General features: G+C 41.2%; 1 protein-coding gene across 1 annotated transcript in view; it reads left to right on the forward strand.

Annotated features, from left to right (window-relative positions):
- Nucleotides 1–17,795, forward strand: part of NMNAT3 (nicotinamide nucleotide adenylyltransferase 3) — a 110,213-nt gene that overhangs the window by 41,588 nt on the left and 50,830 nt on the right. The window contains exon 2 of the mRNA XM_004419936.3: nt 7,203–7,352. Within this exon, the coding sequence (XP_004419993.2) occupies nt 7,244–7,352 (109 nt within the window). The 5' untranslated portion in view covers nt 7,203–7,243. The remainder of the gene's footprint in view (nt 1–7,202; nt 7,353–17,795) is intronic.

The raw sequence follows: 17,795 nt of genomic DNA on the forward strand, positions 1-17,795 counted from the left end.
TCTTCCTGCTGGATGGTAACCCTCTTAAGGACAGGGGCCAGGTTGTATTTACCCTGTACCTCTAAGGCGCTAGCACAGTGGCTGGGAGATTGTGATGTTAATTATCTGCCACTTTGCGCCCCTCACAGCAGAGCCAGGCGCTGCTCCTTGCCTTCTCCCCTCTTCCACCTTCTCTGTTCCAAGTTGGCAAGTCGGCTGTGATTTGGGACATGTTTATTCTTCATCATCAGAAGATGTTATTCCAACCAGAAGGACATTAAACTACCCGTCCTTCTGTTTCTCAGTATTGACTCTTCCTCAGTTCTAGGGCCAGGTGATGCTTAGAGCTGAGCCGTTACGGTTGGAGCTGGATGGAAGGCTACCGCAGCGGTGTGTGGGCGTGGCCTTCCCCGAGCACTCTGCTGCGGTGACTTCTCCCAGGCCAGCTAGTCGGAGCAACCTGCCTAACTGGCAGGGGGATGCGGACGTGCTCCTAAGGGCCGCCAGGTTGTGATTGTGGGTGACTCCGAAAACGGTGGGACCTTTTTCAAACGAGGTAAACCAGCGTATGGAAGCAGATGTGGGGGTGGTGAGTTCTGTTTTAAACATAATGGAAGAGGAAAGAGCTGATATTTCTGGAGAACCTCCTATGGGCCAGGTTCTGTGCTAGGTGGGTCAATTCCAACAACTCTCGTGACAGCCCTAGGAGGAACTGATTTATCTCTGTTTTCCACGTGGCTCACTGAGGCTGGGGAGAAATTGGTTGGACTCTTTCCTTCCAGACGTGTTGAAAGAATCAGCATCGATGTAAGTTTTTAGCATGGTGCCCAGCCTGTCACTTAGTAAACCAGGTGGCTGTTACTCAGTTCCACCTTCCTGCAGCAACCGAAATTAGTCCCCACTCCTGAGTGTGGGCTTACGGGAGACCCCGTTACATTCCTTGTGCTCCTTCACATATTTTCAAAGTTCTCAGAACTCAAGAGCTGGCTGCCTGCCTTCCTGGGCATCTCATAATTAGGACGAGTGCTTAATTGGCGTGTTTGTTTCCTCCGGGGAGAGGCTGGCGGAGGAGCCTCACACCGACAAAGAAGGCTCGCTTTGCTTTTGTTCTGAGCAGCACTGTGTGCCCATGGCAATAGCATTGAAGCCAACAAAGTTGAAAAGAAGAAGTGCCCGGAGTTCGCGGGGAGGGTTGATTGCCCTGGAGAAGTTGACGCCCTCACACGGATGGAAGTGGTTTCCCTGGGTCCTGAAAAATGTGCTCGTCAACCCCACAAATACAAACCGCGTCTCTTGTTTTCTTTAAGATGAGGAGTCCGGTCAAGAGGTCCGTGTAATGAAAGATGTTTGTAGAATCCATTTCCGTTCTGCCTGAAGCCATTTGCTTTATGTCTATAATAAACAGGGATGTTTTCAGCCATTTTCCCGGGCCAGGTCCCGTTCGAGGCGCTCACCACAGGGGAAGGTAGATTACCTGCCTCCCAGGCGATGAGCGTTAGCACATTACACCTGCAGGGACAGCACTTAACCTTCCCGCTGGCCTTTCCTTTCTGTGTCTCTGCGACGGCCTGTGACAAATGGGCCAAGGGTGCGTGCTTGGTTAGGATTTAGTACATGTGGGGCATTGGCCAGCATCACATTACCTGGGGATTGAGGCAGCAGGGAAGGCCATCCTCTGGGAACCTGGGGACTGCCTGACCTTCACCAGGCAGAGGGCTTCTGGGGCGGCCGTCCTGGGGCTTCTTGATGCACCTGCTGGGAGCACTCGAGAGCTCTTTCCAAGACAGAAATATGGGTAAGTCACCCCCCAGTTTAAAATCCTTCAGAGGCGCCTCATTGCCCGTAGGATAAAATCTAGACCCCTTGGGGGCCCGTGTGATCCTTGCACCCTCTGCAGCCTCATCTTGGGCCACCCACACATCAGCTCACACCCACACACGGCCACACTGACGTGCTTTTAGTTCCTCACCCACCTTAGGTGGTGGTTTCTGAACCTTTGCAATGCTGGCCCCTGTGTCCAATACAGCCTTCAATATCCTCCTCACAGGCTCGGTTCCTTGCCTTTCCTGTCCCAGCTTGAAGGTCACTTTGGAGGACTGGTCCCTAAATAGGGGAGTGTATTAGTTTCCTCCAGCTGCTGTAACAAATTGTCACACGTTATTGGCTTAAAATAGCACAATTTTATTTTCTTGCAGTTCTGGAAGTCAGAAATCTGAAATCAAGGTGTCGGCAGGGCTGCATTCCTTCTGAAGGCTCTAGGGGAGAGTCTGTTTCCTTGCCGATTCCAGCTTCTAGAGGCTGCTGGCACTGCTTGGGTCCTGGCCCCTTCCTCCATCTTCAAAGCCAGCAGCATCGCATCTTCTCTCCTCTCTGATCACTGCTTTGGTCCTTACATCTTGATCTGTCTGACCCGCCTGCCTCCTTCTTATTAGGACCCTTGTGATAAAATTGGGCCAACCTGGTTAATCCAGGATATCCTCTCCCTTTCAAGTTCCTTAATTTAATCACATCTGCAAAGTCCTTTTGCCTGGCAGAGCAGCAGCTGGTGACCTCCAGTTCTCCAGGGCAGAGGGATGACCTTGGCGTCAGTGTGCAGGAGGCCACTATGTCCTTGTTGATGAGATCATGACACTGAAGATGGCACAGCAGGGCAGGAATGCCTTGTTTGATTTCAGTCTGAGTCGGATGGAGTGGGGTCTTGGGGAGGGGTCTTAAGTGCTTCCAGGAAGCCAGAAAGGTCACTTTATATCTCTGGAAGGCCCAGTCTATTGAGTATTTGGGACAGAACCAAAGGGAGGAGGTAGCCATCTGAAAAGGACGACGCTTGTTTGGGGACAGTCACTCATTCTCTTGTTCATTCCACACACATTTCCTGAGCACCTGTGTGCCAGGCACAGGGCAGGAGTTGAGGGGACCCAGATAAATAAGAAACCACCAGGTGGGTGTTCACCTGCTTGGGGAAGAGTGACGTGGGAACAAAGCCGTGATAGCTCTGGTAGTTGAAAGAAGAAAGTGATAAAATGTGTACAGGACAGTTAGCTTGGTGGGGGAGGGTGGCATTGAGCAAAGACTCCAGGAAGAACACCCTGGAGGTGGGGTGGTGAGGGTGTAGGTGGTCAGAACAGCATTTGCAGGAGCGAGGAGAAAGGGAGCAGTGCATTGTATGTGAGGAGCAGGAGGAAATGCTGTCTGGATGGCTGTAAAGTGAGGAGTGGTCACCTGGAGGGGGCGCGGCCAGAGGTGGGATCTGTCTGCCCTGTCTCCAGTTTAGTGATAAATTCCAAGAAGGCCTTCAGCACGATTATTGCTCACTCTGTGGACCCCCATGAAAAGTGTGTATTGATGAGAAGCCTTTCCCAGTAGCCAAAGTCTCCCACGCCTGCTTCATCTCGCTGAATATTACTAGATAATGGGGCACATGAGTCCCTTTCATGGTGTCTGGCCTTGTGTCTGATGAGATGGACACTCAAATCTGAGCCTGGTTTGTTCTTCTGGGGGATTGCTGGAGTGAGTCCATTTCAACCCCATTGTTGTGTTTCTCTGGGTTTGGGCTTGGGAGGGTGTTGAGTTGAAGCGAGTGAGAGTATACGGATGACGGAGATGCACTGACCTCCTCCCTGAGCCTGGGATATGTGCTACCTCCTTCCGCCTGAGATGCAGCTCGGACGGGGTGAGTCACTGTGAGGGCAGTGTGACCCAGTGTGCTCACAGCAAGGAAAGAAGACAGACAGACACTTACTCGGTGTCATTTATTCTTCTTCCCAAAACCACACTTCCCTGCCATTGATGCCACCATTCAAATGAATGTTCTAATTTACAGTTTCTGGGAACTTTTGGAAAAATGGATCAAAACCCTAGGTTACCTGAGATGCTGCAGTTACATGTTTTAAAGGCTCTAAAAATTATATTTTGTCAAAATGAAATAGAATTTTGAAAGGCTTCATAATAGTTGTGAAAAACAACCTGCCTCTTCAGATACACTCATACAAGGCTGCTCTTGTGAATAGCTCAGCGCACTCTGCAATAATATCTCATTAAACCCTCCAGCCTCCCAGGGAAGAAGCGAGCAGCGGCGGCTGGCAGACTGCTTTCTTCTCACACAGTAGGGGGTGCCTGCTGCCTCAGAGGAAGCCTGGAGAAACCACAGCCCGCCTAGGTGGAGAGTGTTTTATCTTCACGCCGGGGCTCAGCATACATCCAGAATGACTTCTCTACATTCGGTGGTGTGTTAGGCCCTCCCACTGCCAGGACACAGGTCCACTCTGCAGCCGGCCAGTGCCCTTTTCAGTCTTCACCGAGCCCTCCTCCGGGCCAGGGTCTGTGCTTGGAGCTGAGATCCAGAGACAAGAAGACACCTCTCCTGCTCTTAAAGGGCTTACTGTCAGGTGGGAGGAAAGACACCAGAGCAGGTTTTTCCAATTGCATGTGGTATGTGATTTAGTGAAGGTAGGTCAGAGATCAGGTAACCCAAGCTAGGTGTCAGAAAAGCCGTCTTGGCAGCGCTCTGTACTGTCAGCTCCTGGACAGTTGTATCTGCAACTGTGTGGCAGACACTATGGATTAGCTAATCCTGTTCCTAACCCCCTTTCCCTTGCTGCTTCCCGCTGGAGAGGCTGCAAAGCTAAATATTTGCTTTTCTTGCCTCTCTTCTAGCTAAAATGGCCATGTGACCTAGTTCTGGCCAATGAGACAGAAGCAAAATCTATAGGAGGAGTTCTGAAAGAGCTTTTGTGTTCTTGAGTAAGAAGGACGCCAGTCTATTATAGCTGCTTGCTCCTTCTTGGCCTAATTGTAGTCATGATGGCTGTAGCTACAGCAGCAATCTTGTGACTGTGAGGGAAAAGCTGAGAGAATTGTAGGTCATTGTTGAGCCAGTGATCCAACACTAGCAGCTGCCTACTTCTAGACTTTTTGTCATGTGAGAAACAAATAACCTCCATTTGTTTAACCCACTGAGGTTAGGCTTCTGGGACTTGCAGTCAAATGCATCCCTAACTGATACAGGCACCTAGCAGGCAGTCAAGAAATAGTGATTGATGTCATAAATAATGTGATCACCTGAGATGAGTCGTAATAGATTGGGGTGTGCTGGGGCTATTCCAGTTAGAGGAAACCAAAATAGCATGTCCAGAAGCTTGAAGCAGGAAACCATGAGGAGCTCACAAAGAAACCACTGACAAGTAGTTCGTTGTTGCTACAGTATCAAGTATGAGGGAGGCAGTGGTTGGATATAAGTCTGGAGGAGCAGACAACAGGGGCCAGATTAAAATAGTTTCCTTAGATACAAAGAGGGTCCCAGGCTCCAGTGACTGACAACTCTCCATGTCACCCCTGGAACTGCAGAATTACAGTCAAGGCCACCATAACAAGAGGAGTAAGAAAGGAAGATAATGCATTCCTCCTGTTGGTCAGTGTATAAGTTATCTGCTGCTGCATTACAAATTACCCCAAAACCTAGCAGCTTAAAGAAACCCACATTTATTATCTCACAGTTTCTGTGGGTCAGAATCTAGATGTGGCTAGATTCTGCTCAGAGTTGCTTATAAGGCTGCAATCAAGGTGTTCACAGGGCTGCAGTCTGACCTGAAGACTCGACTGGGGAAAGATCCACTTCCACATTCACTCAAATGGTTGTTGGTGGGATTCAGTTTCCTCCTGGGCTGTTGGAGGTCTCCTTCAGTTCCTTGCCCTGTGGGTCTCTCCATGAGTCAGCTCACAACAGGGCAGCTGACTTTATCAGAGTGAGCAAGTGAGAAAGCAAAAGAGTGAGCAAGAGACTTTTCATAACCTTCTCTCAGAAGTGAATCCTGTTCCTTTGCCGTATTCTGTTCGTTAGAAGGAAGTTACTAGGTCCAGCCCACGCTCAAGGGCAGGCGTCTACAGGTGAATATTAGGAGGTGAGGATCCTGGGGAGTCACTTTAGAAGCTGCCAGCCACAAGCACACTGCCACCTCCTTTCTCCTTCTCCTTCTCCCTTGTCACGGTCAGCAGTAGCAGCACCTTTTTCATCGTTGTCATCATCATCACCACAGCCACAGTGATTATTTATTAAATGCTTCTTATGCACCAGAAACTTTCCATTCATAGCTCATTTATCCTTACGACGACCTTATAAGAGTAATATCATCCCCATCTTGCATATGAGGAGACAGGCTCAGAGAGGAACTATGATCTGCCCAGGTCACACAGCCAGTCAGCGGTAGAACTAGGAGTCCCGCCAAGGCCTACTCCAGTGGAGCTCTTCACCTCCCCTCCAGGGGGCAGCGTCGCAGAGGCAGGAGAGCCATGTCTGCCAGCCTGCCTGGAGCCCAGGCTGTTTTTTGCTTTTCTTTAACCTCACTCTGGTGCTGAAAGCTAGGGAGTGGGGCAACAGGTGGTGGGCTGAGCCCCCTCAAAATGCTTGGGCTTTGATAAAGGACGATGGGTGAAATCAGGAAAGATCTGTAGATTAGATAATAGTCCTGTAACAGTGTTAATTTCCTGATTTTAATCATTGCTCTGCAATTATATGAGAAAATGTCTTTGTTTTTAGAAAACACATACTGAATTATTTAGAGGTAAAGAGGTAGTATGTCTACAGCTTATTCTCAAATGTTTCAGAAAAAAATATTTATAGGTGTATACAGATATGTGTGTGTATGGAGAGAGAGAATGAAGATAAAGTAAGTGTGGTAAAATGTTAACATTTGGGGAATCTGGGTAAAGGGTATATAGGAATTCTTTGTACAAATTTTGCAACTTTTTTTGTAAGTCTTAAATTATTTTTAAATAAGTTTTTAAAGAGTACAAGTCTACTCTGGGACCTCTTGAGTTCTATTTGGACTATCAGAGATGACACTATGGGGGTCTTACATACCTCCTTTTGACCCCCAGGTGACCCATGGAACACAGGGAGGGTATAGAGGCTATGAGCAGGACATGGTCTCTGGGGTCAGGCCGCCTGGGTTCCAATCCTGGCCCTGCACCTGTGAAGGTCCCTGAGCTGTGTAAGTGACCACTCAGGGTTGAGTGAAAGGATTTGGTGAGACAAGGATATACCTTGGCATCATGCTTGGCACGGTTCCTGGCCTGTGTTGAGCCCTCCATAGATGTTGTTATTGTTATTATTGCCTCCTCAGTCACCTTCCAAGTGAGAAGTAAGGGCCTGTGTGTGGTTTAGAGACACTGACCTGGACAGTTGTCTTGGTGCCAGCTCCCTGATGTGAGTTTTTGTCCCCATGAAGGCAGGGTGGCCGCTGCAGCAGGTGTGGATGGGCCTGACAAGATGAAAAGCCGAATCCCTGTGGTGCTCCTGGCCTGTGGCTCCTTCAACCCTATCACCAACATGCACCTGCGCTTGTTTGAAGTGGCCAGAGACCACCTGCACCAGACAGGTCAGTCAGGGGCCCAGGTGCAACAGAAGAACTGGTGGGTTGGGCCTCATGGGGCTTTGCTGGCTGCTGCCGTCGTCACATTATTAAAACTGCTCCATTTATTCATTTATAGCATAACTGGTGGCATACATTACAGCCATCGTATATTCCGAGGGCTGACACCCCTTAGCCGTGTGACGTGTACAAGTCATATGCCCGGTCATACAGTTGAACATTTCTCAGGGTCCACCCCCCACTGCCCACCTCATGTTGCCCATCAATGCTAAAAAGACTCTGGGCACTTTGTAGAACCCGTGTCTCAGTCAGGGCTACCTTCCTGGTGCTGCAGGAAGCATTACCTACACGGCCAGAGGAAGAGGCAGCACGTGCCTCTGAGAACTCCCGCTACTCTTCAGGGGGAAAGCAAACATTCTGTAATGGGGACTTGACATTTTCTCCTTTGAGAGAATAGATCTTAGACAATTATAAATTAACAATCTTGTATATAGGACATTTCCGATACAGATGGCATGGCTTTGCCAGAAATATTTAATCAGCTGGAAATATTTAATCTGGGAATGCTTCATCTTCTTGACTTTGCATTTCATTATTAAGAGAGTAAAAGGGCATTTGAAATCTGTATGGTTATTTCTAAGGAATATGTTATTTATATGTTGATCTCAGATATATAGGAATGTATTTATCATGTATTCATGTATATGTTGTGTATTCATATGTGTATTTTGTATTTCTATATTGTTTAAAAATGTTTACCTTTAAGGGCATTGTTTTTACACCAGAATCAATTCCTGTTTACTTTTAATATAGGAAAAAGTATTTGAGTAACATGTAAATCATGTTTTCAAAGAAATTATGTGCAAATATCAGTTTATTTTAAAGGAAATGTCTTTGTTTACAGGACATAATCTTTTTTATTATTCAAAAGTGAAAGTGGGTGTTTATCCTAGGTAAATAAATAGCTCTTACAAAGGCATAAAAAATCCAAACAATGCAGTTAAAACTGATCAGTGAATATTAGTAGGCAATATACCAAAGAAGAAATACAAAAGGCCAATAAACTTTCATTGATTCACCAATAATCAGTGAAAATGCAAATAAAAACATGATAAATACCACAAGGTTGTAAGCACCATGAGAGTGGCTACTGTGGCTGCTTGAATACCACAGAATTGCCACCATCCGTCACTGGGCTTATAGTCGGTGCTCAATAAATATCTCTTGTGGGAGTAAATAGTTTTAACCTATGAGTTTGGCAAAGATTAAAGACTGACAAAATTCAGTGCTGGTAGGAGAGGGAGGGAACTGACACAGATGTTAGAATTAGCAGACAAGGACATTAAAACAGTTACTGTAATTTGGCACCATATGTTCAAAAATTAAGTAGAGACATGGAAAGTATAAAAAGGACTCAAATCAAACATCTAGAGATGAAAACTACAATATGTGAGATGAAAAATACACTGGATGGGAGGGCCGGCCCGGTGGCGTAGTGGTTAAGTTCGCACACTCCACTTCAGTGGCCCGGGGTTTGCAGGTTTGGATCCCGGGTGTGGACTCATCAAGCTGTGTCGCGACGTCCCATATACAAAGTAGAGGAAGACTGGCGTGGATGTTAGCTCAGGGTCAATCTTCCTCACAAAAACAAAAAAACCCCTCATAACTTCTGGTTTGTAATTTCTTAGAGATAGTAGATAACTAATATAATAAACATAAAAAAATTTAAAAAAAAGAAAAGAAAAATACACTGGATAGAATTAACAACAGATTAGACATTGCAGAAGAGAAGGTTAGTAAACTTGAAGATATAAGAATGGAAACTATCCAAAATGAAACACAGAAAAAAAAGAATTTTAAAAAAGAAAGAAAAGAGTATCAGTGAGATATGGGATAACTTAAAGCATCAAATATACTCATAATTGGAAGCCCAGAAGGAAAAAACAGAGGAAGAACAGGAAAAAATATTTGAAGAAATAATCACTGAAATTTGGAAAATTTGATGAAAGCAGGTTTCATCAGCCAGCGCAACAAACAGATCTAAGTAGCTCAGCAAACCCCAAGCATGAGAAACATGAAGAAAACAACACCAAGGTATATGAAATCAAATTTCTCAAAACCAATAATAAAGAGATCTTAAAGGCAGCCACAGAAGAACAAAGATAAGGAGGAGAGCAGATTTCTTGTTACTGAATTTAGCAAAAGGGAATCAAAAGTGGAACAAATCTTTAAAGTACTGAAAGAAAAAAACTGTTAACCTTGGATTCTACATCTGGCAAAAATATCTTTCAAAAACAAAGGCAAAATAAAGACATTTTCAGATATGCAAAGGCTAAAAGATTTCACCATCAGCAAACCTGCACTGCAAGAAATGTTAAAATTGTTCATGCAGAAGGAAAATGATACCAAATGGAAATATGGATCTACACAAGGGAATGCAGAGCACTGGTAACCACATGGGCAGTTATATAAGTTCTTTTTGTTATTATTTAAATTTCTTTAAAAGATAATTGACTGTTTAAACAAAAATAATAATGTATTGTGGGGTTTATAACATATGTAGAAGTAAGATATATGACAACAGAATCATAAAGACTGGGAGGGGGAAATGGAAGAATACTATTGTAAGGTTCTTATACTATATATGAAGTGGTATAGTATCACTTAAAGGTAGACTGTGATAAGTTAAAGATGTGGATTGTATACCCTAATGCAACCACTAAAATAAAAAAGCAAATAGTTATAGCTAATAAACATACAAGGGAGATAAGATAGAATCAGAATATACTCAGTTAATCCAAAAGAAGAAAGAAAAAGAGGAAATGGGGACCAAAGAATAGATGGGACAAATAGCAAATAATAAAATAATAGACTAAAACCTAACCATATCAATAATCACATTAAATATAAATAGTCTCACAACTCCTACTAAAAGGCAGACATTGTCAGATTGGATAAAGTAAGCAAAACCCAACTACAGCTATATGATGCCTACAAGAAACACACTAAATATAAAGACACAAATAGGTTCAGAGTAAAATAATGGAAAACTATCCCATGCTGACACTAGTTAAAAGAAAGCTGAAATGGCTATAGTAATATCAGCAAAAGGATATTTCAGAGGAAGGAATATTACCAGGGATAAAGAAGGTCATTTCATAATTATGAAGAGGTCAATTCTTTAAAAGGAAATAATAATCCTAAACCTTTTTTTCACTTAATAACAGAATTTCAAAATACATAAGAAGCAAAAACTGATAGAACTTCAAGGAGAAATAGACAAATCTACAATTGCAGTCAGATATTTCAATTCTCTTTTCACTTGTTGATAGAATAAGTACACAGAAAATTATTAAGAATATAGAAGACTTGAACAATACTACCAACCAATTTGACCTAGGAGACATTTATAGAACACTCGACCGAACATCAGTAGAATACAGACATTCCTTTCAAGGGCACAGAGAACATTTATCAAGAGAGACCATATTCTGAGCCATAAAAGAAGTCTCAATAAATATAAAAGGACTGAAATCATTCAAAGCGTATTCTCAGACCACACTGGAATTAAGTGAGAAATCAATAACAGAAAGATCTCTGGGCAATCCCCAAATATAGAAATGAAATAACACACTTCTAAAAACTCATGTGTCACAAAAGAAATCAAAATGGAAATTAGAAAATATTTTGAACTGAATGAAAATGAAGATAGAATATATCAAAAATTTTGGGCTATCACTAAAGCAGTACTTAGGGGGAGTTTTCTATCACTGAACACCATATTAGAAAAAAAAGAAAGGTTTCAAATCAATGACTTCAGCTTCTACCTTATGAAATTACAAATAGAGGAGCAAAGGAAACACAAAGTAGCATCAGAAAGGAAATAGTGAAGGTCCAAGCAAACATCAATGAAATAGAAAACAGAAACACATTAGAGAAAACCAATTAAACCAATAACTGTTTCTTTGAGAAAATCAATAATATTGATAAAACTCTAGCCAAACTATCAGCATCAAAAAACAAAAACAAAAACAGAAAGACACAGATTACCATTATCAGGAATGAAAGAGGTGACATAATTACAAATTCTACTGATACTAAAAAGATAAGGGAATATTATAAATAACTTTATGCCTCTAAATTTGACAACTTAATTGGAATAGACAAATGCCTCAAAAGACACACTACCAAAGCTCATTCAAGAATAAATAGATTTTTTAAAAAGAAGAAGAAGAAATGGGTGACCTGAATAGCTCTATATCAATTTAAAAAATTTAATTTGTGGTTTAAAAACCATTCCACAGAGGATTCTGGGAAGATGTCAGAATAGGAAGCACTGAGAATCTGTCTCCCCACCCAGATAGCAATTGCACTGGCGGAATCTGTCTGATGTAACTATTTTGGAACTCTGGAGTCTATTGAAGGCTTGCAACTTCCAGGGGAAGACTTGGGAGGGTAAATCGTGGTTAATTTTGGTCCATTTCAGCTCTTAGCACAGTAGCAGCTACCCACCCCCCTGACCCCAGCCACTTGGCAGGCAGCTGTGCATGTGTTCCTGGAGCAACTTGTACATAGCTTATGGGAGGCAGGTTGGGCAAAAAGGACCCTGTCCTCCAAATATAGAGGATCTGTGCTCTGATGTATGGCTGCTGCCTCTGATCACAGAGGTGCAGCCAAAGAGGCAGGCAGCCGTTATTGTCGCACCTCCCCCCATTGTTGCAAGCCCCACACCCCCTCGCTAAAGTGCCTTCCAAGGGATTCAGAGAACTAGTGCCCTTTCCCTCTCCCTCGTTTTTCTCCTTTTTCCCTTTTTGGGAGCCAGACATTAAAGATTAGGACATTTAAAAACAGCTGTATATATGGGGAAAATTAGAAAGTGACCACACATGTCCAGAGAAAGACTGAGAAAAGACTGAGAAGACCTTAAGTTTATACCTCAGGCTGATCCTTGGCACAGACACAGCCTACAACAACCAGAAAACAGAAACAGTAAAAACAATAACCACAAAAAGCAAACCCTGGGGAAGAGAGAGAATTTGACTTTCAGAGTTACCACATCAGTAGATTCAAATGTCCAGTTTTCAACAAAAAAAATCACAAGGCATACAAAGAAATAGGAAAGTATGGCCCATTCACAGGGAAAAAATAAATCAACATAAACTGTCCTTGAAAAAGATGTGATGGTAGATATACTAAGCAGAGACTTTAAAACTGTCTTAAAGATGCTCAAAGAACTAAAAGAAGATGTGGAGAAAGTCGAGAAAATGATATATGAACAAAATGGAAATATCAATAAAGAGATAGAAAACCTTTTTAAAAAGGAAACAAAAAGAAATTCTGGAGATGAAAAGTGCAATAACTGAAATGAAAAATTCACTAGAGGGAGTCAAAGACAGATTTGAGGTGGCAGGAAAAACAATCAGTAACTTGAAGACAGGAAAATGGAAATTATGGAGTCTGGGGAACAGAAGGAAAAAAGATTAAAGAACAGTTAAGAGAGCCTAAGGGACATATGGCAGACCAACATAGGCACTGCGGGAGTCCAAGAAGGAAAGGAGAAAGAAAAGGGCAGAGAGAACATTTGAAGAAATAATGGCTGAAAACTTCCCAAATTTGATGAAAGACATAAATATAAACATCCAAGAAGCTCAAAAAGAACTCCAAGAAAGATGAACTCAAAGAGATCTACACTGAGACACATTATAATCAAAATTTCAGAAGATGAAGACAGAGAGAATCTTGAAAGCAGCCAGAGCACAGCAAATCGTCATATACAAGGGATCCTCGATAAGATTTTCAGTAGATTTCTCATCAGAAACTTTGGAGGCCAGAAGACAGTGGGCTGGTGTATTCAAAATGCTAACAGAAAAAAACTGTCAGCCAAGAATCCTACGTGCAGCAAAACTGCCCTTCAAAAGTGAGGGAAATATTAAGACATTTCCAGATAAACAAAAGCTGAGAGAGTCTGTGACCACTAGACCTGCCATGTAAGAAATGCTCAAGGGAGTCCTGCAGGGTGAAATGGAAGGACACAAGACAGTGACTCAAACACGTACGAAGATATAAAGATCTCAATAAGGGTAAATACACAGGTGCTTATAAAGGTTAGTATTATTGTAACAATGGTTTGTAACTTTACTTTTTGTTTTCCGCATAATTTAAGAGACTAATACATTTAGAGAAAAAAAAAAACCTTATTAGTCTAAAAGCTAGTATCATTGTAACTTTGGTTTGTAACCTCAAATCTTGTTTTCTACATAATTGAAGAGACTAATGCATTTAAAAGAATTATTAGTTTATGTTTTGGGGCACACAGTGTATGCAAATGTAATTTTGTGACATCAACAACCAACAGGGGTGGAAATGGGGCTGTAAAGGAGCAGAGTTTTTGTGTGTCCTTGAAGTTAAGCTGGTATGAATTCAAATTAGAGTGTTATAACTTTTGTATATTAATGTAATCCCCATGGTGACCACAAATAACACAGCTATAGAATATACACAAAAGGAAGTGAGAAAGGAATTTAAACATTTCACTGCAAAAAAGTCAACTAAACACAAAAGAAGACAGTAACAGGAAATGAGGGACAAAAAAACTATAGGGCATATAGAAAATGAATAGCACAATGACAAAAGTAAGTCCCACCTTATCAGTAATTACTTTAAATGTAAATGGATTAAAGTCTTCAATCAAAAGACAGAGATTGGCAGAATGGATAAAACACATGATGCAACTATATGCTTTCTACAAGAGACTTACTTTTGATCCAAAGACAAAAACAGGTTGAAGGAGAAAGGATGGGAAAAGATGTTCTATGCAAACAGTAACCAAAAGAGAGGAGTGGTGGCTATGCTAATATCAGACAAAATAGACTTTAAATCAAAATGTTTACAAGAGACAAAGAAGGACATTATATATTAATAAAAGGTTCAATACAGCAAGAAGATATAACAATTATAAACATTTATGAACTTAATGATAGACCATCAAAATATATATAAGCAAAAACTGACAGAACTGAAGAAATAGACATTTCTGCAATAATAGTGAGAGGTTTCAGTTCCTCCACTCACAATAATGGATAGAACAACTTGATAGAAGATAAATAAGGAAATAGAATGTTTAAACAACACAATAAACCCACTACATGTAACAGACATACAGAAACACTCTACCAACAGCAGCAGCATACATGTTCTTCTCCAGTGCACATAGGACATTTTCCAGGATAGACCATATGTTAGGCCACAAATTAAGTCTCAAGATTTAAAAAGACAAATTTCAAAGAGATTATTTTTTCCATCCACAGTGGGATGAAGTTAGAAATCAACAACAGAAGGAAAACTGGAAAATTCACAAAATTGTGGAAATTAAACAACATACTTTAAAACAATCATTGGATCAAGGAAGAAATCACAAGGGAGATTAGAAAATACTTAGAGACAAATGAAAACAAAAACACAACATACCAAAACTTATGGTACACAGCCAAAGCAATGGTACACAGCCAAAGCAATGCTAAGTGAGAAATTTATAGTTATAAATGCTTACATTAAAAAACAAGAAAGATCTCAAATCAACAACCTAATTTTATAACTTAAAGAACTAGAAAAAGAGCAAATTAAACCCAAAACTAGCAGAAAGAAGGAAATAATAAAGATTAGGGATAAATGAAATAGAGAATAAAGAACAATGGAGAAAATCAATGAAATCAAAAGTTGGTTCTTCAAAAAGATCAATAAAATTGACAAACTTTTTGCTGGTGAACTTGTTTGCTAGGTGAACAAGAAAAAGAGCGAGTGGACTCAAATTACTAAAATCAGAAATGAAAATGGGAACATTACTACCAATTCTACAGAAATAAAAAGAATTATAAGAGAGTATTATGAATAATTGTATGCCAACAAATTAGATAAACTGGGTGAAATGGACAAATTCCTAGAAACACAAAATCTGCTAACACTAAATCTTGAAGAAAATCTGAATAGACCTGTAAGTAGTAAGGAGATTGAATCAGTAATCAAAAATCTCCCGACAGAGAAAAGCCTTGCACCTGGTGGCTTCACTGGTGAATTCTACCAAACATTTAAAGAATTATTAACAATCCTCCTCAAACTTTTCCAAAATATTGAAGAGGAGGGAACACTTCCTAACTCATTCTATGAGGCCAACATTACCCTGATACCAAAGCCAGACAAAGACTACAAAAAAAGAAAACTACAGGCCTAAACCTATAAAATTTCCTGGAGAAAATCTTTGTGAACTTAGGTTAGGTAAAGATTTCTAAGATAAGGTACCAAAAGCATGATTTAAAATAGAAAAAAAAATAGATAAATTAGACTTCATCAAAATTAAAAGCTTCTGCTCTTCAAAAGACATTATTAAGAGAATGAAAGGACAAGCTGCAGACTAGGAGAAAAGATTTATAAAGCATATACCTGATAAAGGACTTGTATCCAAAAGATATAAGGACTTCTCAATTCAGTAATAAAAAAAATAGCCCAATAAAAATGGGCAAAATATTTGAGCAGACTCTTCACCAAAGAAGATGTACAGATGGCAAATAAGCACATGGAAAGTTCTCGCTCAACTGCGTAAGGGAAATGCAGGTTAAGACCACAATGAGATACCACTGCATCCCTATTAGAATGGCTGAAATTAAAGAGACTGACCGTACCAAGTATGGGAATTTGAACGGTGCAATGGCTGTGGAAAACAGCTTGGGAATTTCCTACAAGTTAAATGTTTATCTGCCTCATGATTCAGCTGTTCCATTCCTAGGTATTTACCAAAGAGAAATGAAAGCGTATGTTCATGCAAAAAGTCTTTGCATGAATGTTCAGAGCAGCTTTAATTATGATAACCCCAAACTAGAATCAATCTAAGCATCCATCAACATGTGACTAGCTAAACAGATTGTGTTTTATCCATACTCTGGAATAGTACGCAGCAATAAAAAAGAATGAACCAGCAACACAGATGAATCTCAAAATAATTATGCTGTGTGGAAGAAGGTAGACCCAAAAATGCTATATGTATTTCATTTATATAAAATTCTAGAAATTGCAAATGAATCTACAGTGACAGCAAACAGATTAGTGGTTGGAGGGTGGGGGAGTGGCATGGGGCAGGAGGGAAAGATTACAAAGGGGCATAAGGAAACTTGGCAGGATGATGCACATGTTCATTATCTCCACTGTGGTGTTGGTTTCACAGGTGTATACATATGTCAAAACTTCACAAGTTATACTCTTTAAATACGTGTGGTTTACAGTATGTCAGTTACACCTAGATGAAAAATACCAAACTTAAAAAAAAAATTCCACAAAGTTGCTTCAGTTATATATAAAATGTGATAAATTCTGTAGGACACATGACCCAATTTCTTTAACAAATAAATAGCAAGAAAGAAAGAGGAATTGGAAGCTGTATAATTCAACAGAGATTTGAGAAACATAAACCAAATTCTGTATATGATCCTTATTTGAATCTGATCCAAACAAATCAACTATAAAATTATATTCACGAGAGAGCTGGAAAAATCTGAAGACCAACTGGATGTTAGATGGTATTAAAGAATTACTGTTTAATTTTTAAGGCCAATAATTGCTATTGCGTTAAAATTAAAAGTGTGCTTATCTCTTAGAAAGAGAAGTATATACCCTTGGTTCACCAATTCCACTTCATGAAATTTATCCTTAGGCAAGTGTGTGGGGGGAAAAAAGAATATTTCTATTTGGGGGAAAGAAGAAATGCAGTCCCTATGTATCTTAAAATAGTGTGTGGAAGAATGTTCTCTTCAGGGTAAATAGCTTCTGCTTGGCTTGATATAAACGTCTGCTTGACTCTTAGCCACTGAGTGGCTTTCTTTGCCAACCTGGACTCATCAGAAATGCCCCTGGCTTCATGGGCATCGTCTTTGCTGTGAGGTGTATCAGGGCAGGGCCTGTATTCTGCTTTGTAGAATGTGCGGCTTCACAGACAGATACATCTCTACAGTGTATTGGAGACTTCAGATACCTGATGTACTTGCAGACTTTCCTTTAGCCACATGCTAAGGCCCTGGTATAGCCCAGCAAGGTGTCAGAGAGTATTCCTGGTCCCCGCAGGTCGTGGTAACCACAGAGTGCGTGGATAATGAATCATATGGATACATTATATATTTATATTATATATGATTTCTGTCACTCGGGGTATTAATAGGTACAGGGGCCTTGATCACCAATGACCTCAAGCACACCTTCTTGCCTTTATTCTCAGTCATTCCTCTATGGAAAGTACTTGGTCATTTTGGAACGTCCAGAGTGGATTCTTCTGCCTGTGTCTTTGAATGTTATATGTTGAGTTGACACCTTTCAACATTCCACAGATATTTATTGCCTCTTCTCCACGCCAGGCACTGTTGCTGGAAACAGAGTTGATTGAATTGCATATCCTGCCCAAAAGGAGGG

The sequence above is a fragment of the Ceratotherium simum genome, chromosome 5, assembly GCF_057802395.1.
Source record: "Ceratotherium simum simum isolate JZ-2026a chromosome 5, ASM5780239v1, whole genome shotgun sequence".
NCBI lineage: Eukaryota > Metazoa > Chordata > Mammalia > Perissodactyla > Rhinocerotidae > Ceratotherium > Ceratotherium simum.